Consider the following 15,561-nt stretch of genomic DNA (forward strand, 5'->3'; position numbering starts at 1 on the left):
TTCCCCCCACTGGTTCTCCATCCTCAGCGCAGGAACACAGGGATTGAACTTGTCATGATACCTGCTTAGTGGGAACAACTCAATCTGCTCTCTGGATTACAGTTAACTTGTCCTGGAAAGTTGCAAAAAAAGGTTGGATTGTTGGATTAAAGAGGAATATTAATGAGGAGACGCGTCCTTGGATGTAAAGCGGGTAATTAGAGAGTGGATTACTGAGGAATCAGAGCGTGTTGTTGTTTAAGATGCGGAAACAACAGTCCGGGCTGTGATCCACGCGCTGTGGTGGAGCAGCAGCATGTCTCCGCTCGGGATGTCCCACAGAAGACAGCCACAAGTTTTCTGTCTGTGCCTCGGCTGAGTAGGACCTAAGTCATCATGTCAAAAGTTATTCAAAGGAAGAACCACTGGATTACCAAAGTCAACGAGTGCGCGCTGTTGCGTAACGCGTGCGGGGAGCTGAACGTGGAGCTGCGCGGCGGAGCGGAGCACGGAGAGTTTGCGTACGTCGCGCAGATTCGCGAGGATGCTGTGGTTTATCAGGGGGGTAAACTCAGCGTGGGGGAGCTGCTGCTGGAGGTGGAGGGGCTGCCCGTGTCAGGATTACCGCTCTATGACGTTTTAACTGTGATTCAGTGCTGCAAAGATCCAGTCTCACTCACAACTGTGCGCCAAGGTAAGAGAGAAGTCTGTCGACCGATGTGGGGTTTTCTATGGCCAATATAAAATGATGAGATTGTTGCCGATATTTTTGGGTGATTTTCTTTTTTTTTTATGTCATTCATTCACTCATCTTCTACCGCTTTATCCTCCACATGAGGGTCACGCTGGTGCCAATCCCAGCCGACATAGGGCAAACGCTGGGTGGGTGGTACAACCTGGACAGACTGCCAGTCCATCACAGCAAACAACCATCCACCAACCATCATATGATAAAGTATCACAATTTAATAAGAACAAATGATTCAAAAAATATGGGTGACATGGTGGTACAGTGGCTACCATTGTTGCCTCACAGCAAGGCCGTCACCTGTTTGGATCCTGGTTTAACCAAGAGCCTTTCTGCGTGGGGTTTCATGTTCTCCTCAGATGTGTTGTGTTTTCCTCCAGCTTCCTCCCACAGTCCAAAAACATCCCATTTTGGGGATTAGGTTAACTGGATTGAAGTGGTAGGACCCCATATTGGAACAAATGTTCAGTAAAGCCAACAAACAAACAAACAAACCAGCAAAATCAACTATTATCGTGAGTTTTTGTTCAAACTATTACAAGGAACAATCTACTATGTGTTGTAGTTCAAGCCGTCTTTGTCGGTATATCCTTTGTGATATATACAAAGGATATATATTGCTCACGTTGACAATGCAACAAATAATTATGTTCACAATAAAGGGCAGATGCTGCTGCTCATGTCTCCGCTACAGCAGTCTGGAGCCTTCACAGGCTTTGACATGTCTGTCCTTCAATTCTAAAGACACTCTGAGTCAAACCTGCAGTCACAGATTAGGTCTCTTACACTGAGTACAGCTCTAAAGCTTAATCTATAACTCATATTATATGACATGATAATAAAGAAATGTTATAAAGTGAAGAATTTATCAAGAAAGCTTAGGTTTGAATGGTCCGTGTCACATTATGTTGGTTGTTATGAAACCGTCCTTTATAACATCCTCAATCTTCAGGCTAATTGTAGCGATATTGACATTTTATGACATTTAAGCTGAGGGTCTGCTGAGTGAATCCATGCTGCGTTCAAAAACCTGTCTGTGCCGCCTCGGTCACATGTGTGATGTTACGTGAGTGACATTTCTTGTGGCTGTGGTGTGACTACACACAGCCTGATATATATTACACAAAGACAAAGTGTTATGTGGACTGTGGACAACGGTCAAGTTGAGGTTGGTTCTCAAACACGGCATGATGTCCATTTTGTAAAACATGGTCCTAAATAGAGTCGAGCGGATACTACCGCATGCTTCAGGGCGGGGCTATGGTGTGATTGACAGTGGATGCCAGTCCTCATGTCTTCCCCAGTTCCATCCTATGGTTTAAAATGTGGACTCTTTTGGTCTCCAAGAAACAAGATGGCACTGGCCAAACTCCACAACCTGAGGTTCATTTTACATTTCACTAAACAATGGGTGACAAAATTCCCAATTGTGTCAGGAAACTACATTGTCCTTCAATTACAAAATGTTTTACACTTGCTCTGGGTAATTTGTCCACTCAGGCTGCTGTAGAAACATGGTCTCCATTTAAAAGGCTTATCATAAGGCTACAGAACCCCGGAAGTGTTTTATTTTTAAACACACTTATTTGTAGTGTATTCAAAATGTTACACGCTGGACCTTTTGCATATAATTAATGCAAAAAATGATAGAAATCGGTGATTAAGTCGTTGACATTCTGTCTTACTAAGGACATGGTGTCAAAAAAGTAAGGTTTTAAGTAACAATTGTTTGTTTTTGTGATCATTTTTGTGAACTTTTGTCTGCAACAAGGAAGAATCCAAGGAAACGTGCCCATATGTTGTACTACTTCCACCTAACTGCTTCAGACACAAACATATTCAGCCTATTGTTATGTAAGACAAAGAGTAATAGAACATCTGTTTTGGAAGCTAGAATTGGAGTGTTTTGAGATGTTTTTTTTATTTTTAAAAAAACAAGTGAAACAGTTCATCTGGTATTGAAAATAATGTCGAATAATCAGCAAATAGTTCTTTCTGTTAAAGAATGTAGTTTTTATATTTTTATATTTAAACTGAAGGGTGCATTGTTCACTCATGGGCAGATGGGTTCATTTGTGGAAGTGCTTCCTTCATGTTAGATGTGCTTGACCCAGTCTGCTGCATCTCGAGGCTGTGTGTCGCAGCCACAGATCCAAACCTTTTGTTGCCAAATCTGGACGTTTCGATAGTTTAGATATTTGTGTATTTCACCTCATACTGTGTGTCCATTTCATTCTCTTACTCGCGTACGGACACAATGTTTGTCAAAGTCCGCAGTGCCTCCTCTCTGGGGAAATCATTAACGGTGTTACATAACCTCAGTAGCATCATGGCAATGCTGGTGTACTGTATATCCATTAGTGGCTTCACACACGGTCAGCGCTTGATATCTGAATCTGAAAGTGCCGACCTCTGGGACAAGAGCTCGACGCTTTAACGCTGCTTTGTATTTGCAGGACAAATCTGCACCATGGGAGATTTTTAATATCCACAAACTTCCGAACTAGGGCTGTCACTTGTTCCAAATATCAAGTTCGAACGGATGTTACATGACGTGCTGTTCCTTTGAAGATGTACAGATTCTCCTGCACACACACACAAAAGTGAAGTGATTGTTTATTATTATTTTCACTATGAGCCACAGGAGGTTAACAGCGAACAGATGAGTCTGAAGATCTCTTTGTTAATTTGCCATGTATGATGTAGGACCCAAAATACTTCCACATGCCCCCTTTCAAATGCTTTTGTATTTCTAGTCTTTCCTCCAAAGTTGTGCCCTTTGCTGGACCACAAGCAGATCAGTTGCTGTGACTATTCGTTATATATTGAAAAAGGTACAAAATAAATGTTTCATCAGTGATCCCTGCATTCATTTCACTAGCTCTCATGTGCTGGAGAATATTCGATGAAACAATATCAATAAATATTTAAATAACACTTTAGCTAGAAATGCCCATCCCTACCACGTGGTACTTCAGACAGTCTGATGCACTTACGGAGAGAATAGAGACAGTTTGAACCTTGCCACAGCCCTATTCTGAAGACAAATGGAAACCGTGTGTACTGAAACCCTGCTGCAACAACCTGACTGCAGACGTTCAGGGCGTCCCAAGTTGACTTCATGGCTCAGTCATTAGTGTCTTGCTTGAGGCAGCAGATTTTCCTTGTCTCTAATTAAAGGAGACGAGTATCCTCTGACAATCTCACAGAACCTTCATTGTGCCTCACAGTCTTGTTGGGCTCCCATGCAGAACCTGGCCTGGGTCTGTGATCCAAGTTTTATCCAGACCAGATGACAGACCGGTGGGGTAGATTGTAGATCACTCTTCTTTTCCTTGAAAAGATCCTTGGGTCTTGTTACAGGAGTCCATGTCATCCCTGCACTGTTTGTGGAAACCCTATCAGTGTGTGTGGGGAGGAAAGTCACCGCTGTGGTGTACAAGAGTGCCCACAGGTGTGTTTCTCCCACTGTGGAATGCAGTAAGAGAAACCACCTCAACATTCCTGAGAGGAAGGTGGAATACTACACTCCTGTGGCTCAGGCTTGTGATTAATCTCTGTAAATAACACTTGAGATTGGGGATAAAGGAGATTTGAGAGCTTGTTATTTATACAACAATCTGTATAATCACACACTAGAAAGTTTCCATGGGAGGTTTCTGTGTGTATGTGGTTGTGATTTGATGTCATGTGGGTAGAAAATGTCACTGAATCGTTGAATCTTGTTTCTGAAGGTTTTAATATTTGACACTGTGACATTAACGCTGCACCTTCTCCAGGATCGTATTTCAAACATGGGGACATCTGACCTGTGACATTAGAGGGAGAAAGAATAAAAAAATGATGCCATAAAACACCAAAAAAGGAAGACAAATCTTATTCAGGAAATGGAAGGCTGAACCCAGAGAGAGGCAGTGATGCAACGTTAGGGATGCCAACTGCCCGGCCAAACACCAAAGGAGGAAATAGAGGGTTCCAAACAGCTGTGTTCACATCCCTTTGATGTAAGGTTGCTTTTCCAACGTTGGCAGGAACTGCATAAGCTGCTGGTAAGAGAGTCTGAAATAGAGTTGCAGTATGAAGGCAATACAACGCGAGTTTCACATATGAAGCTTGTGCATGTGTCCGTGGATCATCATCACACTGGATCCTACAGTGTTTACAACCTGGGAATGTGACTCAAAAATTAACACTTTTTCTAGCAATCCCATCTACTACAGCTTTAACAGTGAAGTCAGTCAATGAATCTGTGGGCAGCAACTGTTATTTTAGGACCCCATTAAAGTTTGCCAAATGAGGCACTAACAGTTGGATTGCTGAGGTTAGTTGTCACTGAAACTATAACCCATTTATCAAGCAAGTTCAGCACATTATTTTCTGATTTCTAAGCAGCTTTATGGATTTATTCTCTACAAAGGCATTGGTAGCCTCAGAAAACCATAAATTAAAATATATTTCTATATAGATTTGACCAAATTATGACTCTGAGAAGGACTTATGTTCCAATATTGACCTATTGATCAGTTACCACCAGCAGTGACAGGAGGCCACGGTCAGTTCTGCGACTCCAGCCTCAAAATAAATGTTGCTAGTGTGACCCAATCACCATCACTGGAGCTGCATCCACATGACAGAATATGCTCTATGTTGCTTCAGATTCTCTACCGTCTGATGTATTTAAGCCCCAAAAAGTGACTTTATTTTGAAGTCTTTATGTTGAAGGGCTGCGTTTTAGTCTGGCAGAAACGGAGATCCTTAAAAATGACAACAGTTAAATCAACTATGCAAAGGCGTACCCGAACGGTCACATGAGGTATTAGTAAGGACGCAAATGACTTTTTATGCTGCGTCGAAATACGTGAAATCGTAGTATTGGGCATTTCACTCTAAACCTAATGATTTCCCCTCCCTGCTCCTCATCCTCACTCTCAAATCTCCCGGGTGAGGTTTGTTCCACACGTTGAAAACCTGTTACTGACTCGTACCAAAACACATACTCACAAAGTACACAAGAAAGACAAATACACTCACTATTGTTATTTCTTTCCCTTTATATTGGGCTATTTGTGAACACCTCTCACACTGTTTACAGAGAGGCCCACGTGGGTCGTGCATAGCTTTATGGTGTGGCATCATTCTCGGGTTAAAGTACAAGAGGGAGGCTGTTGACGCACCTGTGCCGCGCTTATCTTTTATCAGCAGTTAAAGTCAACCCCCGGAGGTGGAAGGTCTTATCGTCATTGTCTTGTCCTGGCTCAGTGAGTTGTGAGGTTGTGCCATGGTGTATAATGTTATTAGATTGACAGTAGCTGCAAGTGAACGGCAGCATATTTTCTGCTATATGTTACACAGTGATGATATAGAACAAAGAAACTGCTGTGACTAACGCTCCTCCAGCACCTGAAGGGTCTGGGAGTTTATGGTGCTTTGATCCTGCGGGGTTTGACTGAGTGTCTGTCTGATCTCCAGAACAAATGGCCCTTGGTCGTTTCTTGGTCTTTGAATTCAGTTGAACCCGACCACAGTGAACGCAGCCTGGCAGATGCCAGGCATTCCTGAGATGTGGGGCCAGGAGTTCAGTGAAACAGCAGCGCTCCCGTGCTCAGACTTCTGCACTGTTTTCTCCGCTTCACCCATCCTCTCAGGTCACATCTTGCTTTCCCCCGTCACCCCACTCTCTCATGGTAGAAAGATTTGAGAGACCATCTGTTTAAATCATTTGGCAGTAAGCTTCTGTCCTGCTTAAGTGTCCTTGAGCCAAGTTGTGCGCTGGCTTCTGGGTCCCTAATATCTGCATTTACACTGGCATTTGTAAAAAGCAGCAAAACCAAAAGCTGGTTGGTGAATTTTCAGAGGTTTAGACAAGCAGACAAAGTGAACGGAAAGGGGAATTTTCATCACCAACATATTTTTTTGGATATAATCTAGCTGGTGTTTCTTGAGGTCAGACAGTAACTTGTAATTGTGTCTTGTGAGATAAGATTATAGCACTCTTGTCTTTGCAGCAAGAAGACCCGGGTTCGAGGAACAAAGGCACGCGGGATGTTTTCGGTGCAAAAAAAACTGGCCTGTGTCCATGTCCGCAGAAGCAGTCAGTACTTGGATGATGATTGATGGCATTATTTATACATATAACATTATAATTTACTCTAATTATAAACAACACATATTATCCTTTTTGAATGTTTGACATCAGATGTGGGGTCACACGTTGGTGTAGTGGTTAGCACAACAAGGGCCTTGGTGCATGGAGTTCTCCCCACATGTGTGCGTGGGTTTTCTCCAGCTTCCTCCCACAGTCCAAAAACATGCAATGTGGGGATAGGTAAATTGGACACTCCAAATTGACCATAGGAGTGAGTGTGAGAGTGAATGGTTGTTTGTCTCTATCTGTGTGTGGCCCTGCGATGGACTGGCGAACTGTCCAGGGTGTACCCCGCCTATCGCCCAATGTAGCTGAGATTGGCACAGCACCCCCCGCGACCCTCTGGTTGAGGATAAAGCGGTAGATGATGACTGACTGACATATTATCCTTTTTGAATGTTTGACATCAGATGTGGGGTCACACGTTGGTGTAGTGGTTAGCACAACAAGGGCCTTGGTGCATGGAGTTCTCCCCCCATGTGTGCGTGGGTTTTCTCCAGCTTCCTCCCACACTTCCAAAAACATGCAATATGGGGATTAGGTAAATTGGACACTGTAGAATTCCTCAGCACCAACAGTATTTCTGATTTTCCTCCAAGTACCACCAGAGGAAGCTCGTACCACAGTTGGCGAACCATGGACTTCATACAAAGAAACAGTAAATCTCACCTGTGACCACACAGACATACATACATTGTTTAATTAAGGGAATAATACAGCACTAGTCTCAGGTCAGGTTGACTATTTCTGGCAGTAATGACTTCAGCTGTAAAGGAATGCCCCGGCTGATAAAAGGGAGTCGGATCCTCCGCAGCATATCAATCGCATGATCGGTAAGAAATGCGTCGAGAGGGTTTATAAGCTACGAGATGTTGGCGCCTTGTGGAATTTATACGCCTCGTGTTTCCCCTCAAACGGAGTCTTGTCAGAGAGAGAAAAAAGCGCGTAGACACTGGCTCCGGTTTAAACTGACAGAAACATCCCTGGTGATTGTGCTCACAGGGTTTGTTTGTAAAGTCGTTTGTAAACATATTGTAAGTCGCTTTGGATAAAAGCGTCTGCTAAATGACATGTAATGTAATGTAAAGTAGAATTGTTCTGTTGTGGATGTGAAATACACTCATGTGAAATGCGTCAGTAATTATCTGTCAGATGTGTTTAAGGTAACAGTTGTTTATTCATTTATTCATGGTGGACTTGATGGACAGATACAGGGAAAACAGCTGTCTGATGTAAGCATCATGGTGTTTATAGCAGATGATAATTTGTTTTATTTATCACTTTGTTTCAGCTGTTGTTGTTTTTTAAAGTCCTTTATAAATAAAGTTGGATTAGACTGGATTGGATTCCTGTTCCAACAGGTCAACAGGTGGCAATGTCCCTGCAAAAAAGTGACTGATGGACAAACTCACTGGACAAACGTCTTTTCTTTGCTAGTTCCCCGCCTCCTTAAATCACAAATACTCAGCTCAAACAACTGGTTTGCTGTATTTGTGCAGAACAAAGAATTAAATTGTATGTGAAATCACATCAATAATTATGATGATGTAATCTTTGGTATAAATGTAACTTCCAGTGGAAAATAAAACAATTAAATAAATGCAACACGTATTTACATTGATTTATGTATGCATTGACACCAGTGTCATTGTATTTTCATGGTATACCTGTTCACATACAAGGAACATGTGCTGCACATCTGTTACATTCAAATGAAATTGTGTATTTCTCTTTAAAGGAAATGATTGACAGGCGTCAATCTCAATAATGACTTGTGCTTGTGTGATAAAGCTCACTGATCTCTCTGACCTCTGTGACCTCTCTGAGCTAAGGTACTGTACACATATTTGCTTTGCATAATCAATGACTGAGGTGGAGGTGGACGGTGGACAGTGGAGAAAGAACAGGTCTCGATGTATTTGGCTCTTCATCGCTTTGTTCCGCATGAACACTTGTGATTGACTAATGCTTATGTAAGTGGAATGCATTTATGTATGGGGGGGAGTGTAGGGAGAGTGAATAATTAATTTCGTCTCATACTCGGCCGTCTGTTTTCTTGGCTTTGTGATTGAACCTAAACAGGGACAAATTGATTTTTCCAAAAGTATCTCACATTAGTCTCAGTTGTAATGATTATGTTAACTGATCAAATATAAATGCACAATTCACTAAGCTTCTAAATGGACGTGACAGCTGCTCCCTGAGAAAAGTGAGGCCTGGTGCCTGGCTTCAGTATAGATCTACAACCCCGCCTCCTCCATGTTAATAGTAGGTCAATGATTCACAGACACAGAGTAAACACCAGAGAAACCTCTGAGCTTTCAGAGAAACCTCCATTATGACCATCTAAGGCTGGGTGATACGGACAGAAAATAATATTCTGGTGTATTTTGCCTGAATGGCAGTATAACTTATATATCCTGGCTATTTTCACCTCAGAATGTCATTAAAATACAGGACATTGTTGCTGCTCTTGGGTGCACAAGAGAAATATCACTTTCAGGGACTTTAGGAAAACTATAGGATATTGCTCAACAACAACAAAAGAGAAATGACAAATTCAGATATAAATGTGCCTTTAATGCATCTTTATTGACCAAATAAGATGAGATCCAGCTTCACGTGACCTGTGTTCAATACACAATAGCCACGTTTCCATTGTATATATACATATACATATAAACATATATATGTTTATGTATGTGTATATATATATATGTATATGTATGTATATATGTATATATATAATCTGATCATACATTTTTAAAGCCTAGATCTGTTGATGCCGATAATAATTATCGTGCATCCTAGTCATTGTTGAATTGATTGAAACTCTACAGCCCAGAGTTTTCATTGTTATTGTTAAATAAGAAAGATAGCTTAAAAAATGTCACTAAATTGAGTTTGGATACATTCACTCATGTATTGCCGACGGCATAATAATGGAACACTGTTGGTATAATGTGTGATGTTTTGTATATTAAATATTTGAATAAATAGATGTCGTGAACACCATCTAACGTCGTCTCTTATCTTTTATTTAAAGACGTCTTTCATCATTTATTTAATCATAGCAACAGACACACACGCCTCCGTAAAGATAAGGAGAGTGCTGGCACTTCTTTTTTCTCACGTCACACGCGGACGTGTCCGTGGTACATACAGAGGTTATTATACAGAGCTGAAATTGCTGTTTTCTTATTGAATGGGTGTTTTATAAATATGTGTGTGTGTGTGAATGTTGCCTCCTGTCTTTGAATCCCATGATCCAGGAAAACAGAAACACTCTTAGAGGGATTTAAGAGCTTGTCGGTGACTTCTCTCCCTCAGTCAGACTCTTCTTTCTCATGCTGTTTTTAAATGCACTGACGGTGACCTACACACTCCTACACACTCCTACACACACACAAACGCACACATGCGCGCGCTCGGATTCTCGTATAGTGGCGATAAACTGACATTTAAGCTGCGCTCCCCCTAGAGTCACACACATCTGGAAGGGATTACACACCATTACAGGCTCTGTTTTATACACATGAATCATAAGTTCTACTTTTAGTCCGTTCCTCTGGTTTTGTTGTGGTTTTGACGCTCCGTAATTACAGCCTTCCCTCGGATGCAAAATAACACACCTCCTCCTCTGTCATCAGGCTCGTTTTGGAGAAACTGGAGAGGGACGTAAAGATATTTCTAGAAATGAATCTTCAAAGTGCTCATTTGATAAAATATAATGCTAACATTACTCTCTCTTATATGAACATTGATGTTTCGGGCGGTGGCCTATAGGTGAAATGATCTCTTCATCCCTCCTCCTCATCTGTCCATCTCCAGAGATTCAACGCTGACCGGTGAAGTGAAGCAGTGAAGGCTGCACCGGCTCCTGATTCGGTGAAGTGAAGCTGTAGAGGCTTTCTGTTGGCAGGGCACTGCTTGTTAATATTTAATGAATTATAGAGTTAGTGACCCAAAGTTGTACAAGAGTAAGTTGCACAACGTTAGACTTTGTAAATTCCTGCAAAGTCAGGAAGTGGTGCTTTCTTATACGATGATTACATTCGGCAGTTATGCAACATTGTGGAGGCCAGCTGCTGTTTAACAGCACAAGCAGCAAACATCACTCTCATATGACCATGTATACATCAATTATATACACATCACTGTGGTGTATTTACAAATAGACATCACAGAAGTATTTTATGTATACACAAGCTTCATACCTGCCACTGTAGTGTTTTTTAGGTATACAGATCACTGAAATATTTGAATAGATACACATCACTGTTGTATTTTCCTTATACTCACTGTTTATACACCCATCACTGTAGTAGAGCTGCAACTAACTCTTATTTTCATAATCGATTCATCTGTTGATTATTTTCTCCAGTTATCTGTCAGAAAACGTTAAAAAACATTGATCAATGTTTGTCCAACCTGGAAATGATGATGTTCTTGAATGTCTTGTTTTGTCCACAAACCAAAATGATTCAGTTTTATTGATTTCTTTGTTTTATGGAGCAAAGAAGCGAAGAAAATGGTCCCATTTGTTTTAATAATGAAAAAAGCTTCAAACCGATGAATCGATTATCTAAATAGTTGACAATTAATTTGAGGAATTGTTTCAGCTCTACACTGTAGTTCATTTACCACCTTTGTTGCCCCTGAAATGTTTTTAAATGCATCACTTCCAGTATAAAACAGGACACTGCTATGGAAAGATGTGAAAAAGGCAAAGTTTTTATTCAGTCGTTACATTGTTCAGATGAATCAGGGTCATGTGGTGAGCAGGTCTTTTTCTTTTCTTTGTTTTTCAAATATGTTTCAGGTGAACATGTTGTTTATCCTTCACAGAGCCCTCTAGTGGTAGAATTATTGTGAGGGTTGTGGGGAGGGCAAGTTGAGACTTGTTTAGGGCTGTGACAGCGCAATTAAGGTTTAGTCAATTCAATTAATTGATAAAAGAATAGATAAAACATTAATAATAGTCATTTTTTTGAGTCTGAAACAGCAGTATGTTGATGAGTTGACAATTGTACAAGTAGGCTTTAATTGACATATTGGGACATTTTGAAATGTTATATGTTTTTATTCATTTTTCTAATAAATATCCATCTTCAGTTGGTGTTTTTGTTTGTTTGTAGAAATGTGCTGTTGACGGCTTTTCTCATGAAAAGGTGAAAAAGTTAAATCCCAGCCCACACACCCACAGTGTGTGTGTCTGTGTGAGTGCAAACACAATCATATATCCGAAGCTTGTCGCAGGTGGACGTCTAAATCAAAGCAGCTCTGCAGGAAGTGGCTTCTTGTGTCTGAAGTTCTCATTACTGTCAAGAGGAAGCTTGACGTCTGTTCAGGTTGCGATGGTTGGAGTTAGTCGCGGTAGTAAAGATGAAAGCTGCAACTCTAAAGGTTATTAGCAGAGAAATGTCCTCTGCGGCTCTGTAGTGTTCTGTGTCTGCAGCTTCAACATCTGTCACGACAGAGAGGATCGAAGGTGTCGATCCGTACTCCTATGTTTCATTAGAAAACAGTGTTTTCATATAAAAACACTCAGTGTATGGATTAGCGTCTCAGCACTGTGTCAGAAGTAATCTGTGTTCGGACTAACACATCCAAAACACACGTCATGTGACTGTGAAGCAACAGTGGTTAAAACCAAGACGCTGAAAATAACCGTTTCATCTACAGCTGATGATGAAAAGAGGATAAGGAGAATCCGGAGCAGCGTTTCTGCATTTTTAAATGAAAACAGGGTAATGTGGATTCACTGTAGCCTTCAGACTACACATGTTTAGCAGCTTCACACTGTGTGATTGATGTGTTGCATATAAACAGCTGTATGCACAGCTGGAAGTCATCTCTCTGGTGACAAAAGCACAACACACTGATCAATCCCCGCACTGTCACTGTACCCAGCTTTTAATATTGTAGTTTTTTTGACTCTATACATCTTTTCCTGTATATATCATGCAGTCAAACTGCTCTTTTGTGCAATGTGACTGGACAACAACATTCTCCCTGTTTCTCCCTTGTTTGTCTCAATCGAGGCTCTAACCACCTCCCTTTTCTTTTGCCCCCTCTCGTCCTATCAGTTGAAGTAGGTTTCAAGTCTCTTCCTCTTTAATTGACCGAGCAATTTTATCAAATCCATCCATTATTACTGTAAAACTAAGAAAAAGTCTATAGACTGTATACTGACTGTGATGATACACAAACTAAAAGAGACAACTATGGAGGATAGTGTGTGGTTGCCATGGAGATGACCGAAACCTTTCACAGAAGCAAATCCTGAAACATTGCATGATTATTAACGTTGTTATGGGTTATGAGTACACAAACAAATTGACATTCAATATTTTAAAGATTGACATAATATTCGACCTGTCATTTCAACCATAGTCTCAATAAAATTGTTCCTGCTCTATGAACACCACGTTGCACTTTGTGGTTATGACTAATGATTAAACTTATATTTAAAACCATTATTTCTCATCCTCTGACCATGACCTGACATACTGCACGCCTCCTTTTAAAATAATTTGCTTCTTTGTCTTGGAGCTCTGAATGGCCACAGTCACAGTAAATTTATACTTGACTAAGTGAGATACTGATGGGAACATTTTGTCTTGAGCTGTTGTATCTAAATTCAATTTGCTTTGAACCCTCACTCTCTGTCTTATTTCATGCTCTGCTGCCTTTTGTAAAGACCTGAAAGTGACTCAAATCTCATGGAGTTCTTGGAGCGAAAACAAGTTTGCCTCTGTTCTCAATATAGAGCACAAGTGTGAGGTTATAAATGGTAGTAGACTCTGTTTAGCCAGTAATCTGACCGAAGCCTCTTCAGATGAAGGTCTTTGCAAAATAAAGAGCAGAGACAGTTGTGTATTTTTAAAAATAAAAATAATAATAATAGTAATAACTTAGATTTATAAAGCGCCTTTCCCCAAGAAACCCAAGGTTTCTGTACAGTTGAGAACAGATCTACAGGCAACATGATAAAGGAACAGTAAATCTCTGCTTCTGCCAGTGCTTGAAGGTCAAACAGACATGATATCTCCCACCTTGAACAGACCGGACATTTGTTCTGTTACTGTGTCGGGACTGTTTGCAAACTTCTGTCCGTCCAAAAGAGGGAGTGACCTTGGACTGCAGCTGTTTGTCAGAAGTTGGCAGCATCTGGCTGTGCAGAGGGCTGAGGTGTTAAGGTGGTGGAGGGGAGTTAGGTGCACGGAGAGGAGAAATACTTATGTGCCAGGCAGGTCAGGCTGGCTTAGACAGAGGACAGGACTGTTCAATTTACACCTAAACCACAGTCTGCCAAGAACTCCACTCAAAACACCACACATTAATGTGTTCAAGGGAATCGTATGTGGTAACTTTGTGAGGATATGATAAATGTGTACGTGCTTGTCATTTTTACAGCCAACTCTCTGATACCGCACTAGTGCTGTCAACTAGAGGTTGACCGACATTTAGCTTTGTTTTACTAGAATAGGAGTAGTATTTTTTTTTTAAATTATGCTTCCCAACCTCAGTTTCCCTTGAGTCGAGAAATATCTTAATTCCTTTTTTGTTACGTGCCCACCAGTGAATATATGTATATATATATATATATGTCTGTGTGTGTGTGTGTGTGTGTATCTATATATATATACACACACACACACTCACACATATGTATATATATACATATATATATACATACATATATTTACTGGTATACATGTGTGGCAGTAGCAGTGTACTGCAGACATAATTACATTTACAGGGTTCCTTGAATGCATCACAAGTTTCTCTGAAAGTATCTCTGACCTCAACATGCTGTTGGCTCCGTATTGCTCACACATTATGTCATTAATCATTGGGAGAAAATCCTTGTAAACACATAGTAACAGTGGCCCTGAAATGAACAAATATAGCCACTCAACCATAATTTGTGCCAAGCTTGTTATTAACCAGTCGCAGACATGGCTGTGGAGCCTCCAGGGCGGTGCTCTGCGTCGCCACATGGTGTATGTCTGCCAATGCCCGAAGGTTTAAAATGTCCTATCGGAGCCAGTGAATCAGCTAAAATTATGAATCAGTCCACCTCATATTCAAACTGAACCTGAAACAGTAACAGTTGAACAGGTGCGTTAAGAGCAATTATATCAGTGGCTGATCCAGATGTGCAGATGTAACATGTTTTTCCACTTCCTGTTTTTGTTGTGTGTTTACTGCTCTCTGCAACTTTTTAACTATGGTGGTTGCAGTGGTAAACATGGTGGATAATATCCCTGCCAAGCAGTTTCTCCCTCTCTCTTAGGTGTACGTTCAGTCAAAAACAACTGTTTTGATTTTTTTAAATATAAACAAACACCTGTCACATTTAACCCATTGTTAAATGAGTTCACACAACGCTGATTGGCTTCATATAACAGAGACTAAAGTTCACCTAAGGATACACACTGCAGTTTTAAAGCAATTACAAACATAAACAAACATGGTTACATTCAATTCCTGTCAATAAAATCTCCTAAATAAGACACAGTTATTAGGTTATACCATCAGATCCTTTCATAGGTCCAGTAAGTTTTAAAATCGTCAATTTCTCAAACTTACATGTATGATATTAGATTGTTTTCCACCCTTTGTGTTACTGTTGCTCTGCTGAAGGCCAATGTCATGTGAATAATAAAAACCAATCAGTCAT

At 40.7% G+C, this 15,561-nt stretch overlaps 1 protein-coding gene across 17 annotated transcripts in view; it reads left to right on the top strand.

Moving 5' to 3' along the window:
- The window catches only part of LOC131469025 (membrane-associated guanylate kinase, WW and PDZ domain-containing protein 1-like), a 114,507-nt gene continuing 98,946 nt past the window's right edge, over nt 1–15,561 (top strand). For 9 of the 17 annotated variants that reach the window (XM_058643827.1, XM_058643830.1, XM_058643831.1 and 6 more), the window contains exon 1: nt 6–673. In XM_058643827.1, the coding sequence (XP_058499810.1) occupies nt 376–673 (298 nt within the window). In that variant the 5' untranslated portion in view covers nt 6–375. Of the gene's footprint in view, nt 674–15,561 lie in introns of all 17 variants that reach the window. The other 8 variants (XM_058643840.1, XM_058643841.1, XM_058643842.1 and 5 more) reach the window with 4 other exon arrangements.

The sequence above is a fragment of the Solea solea genome, chromosome 11, assembly GCF_958295425.1.
Source record: "Solea solea chromosome 11, fSolSol10.1, whole genome shotgun sequence".
Taxonomy (NCBI): domain Eukaryota; kingdom Metazoa; phylum Chordata; class Actinopteri; order Pleuronectiformes; family Soleidae; genus Solea; species Solea solea.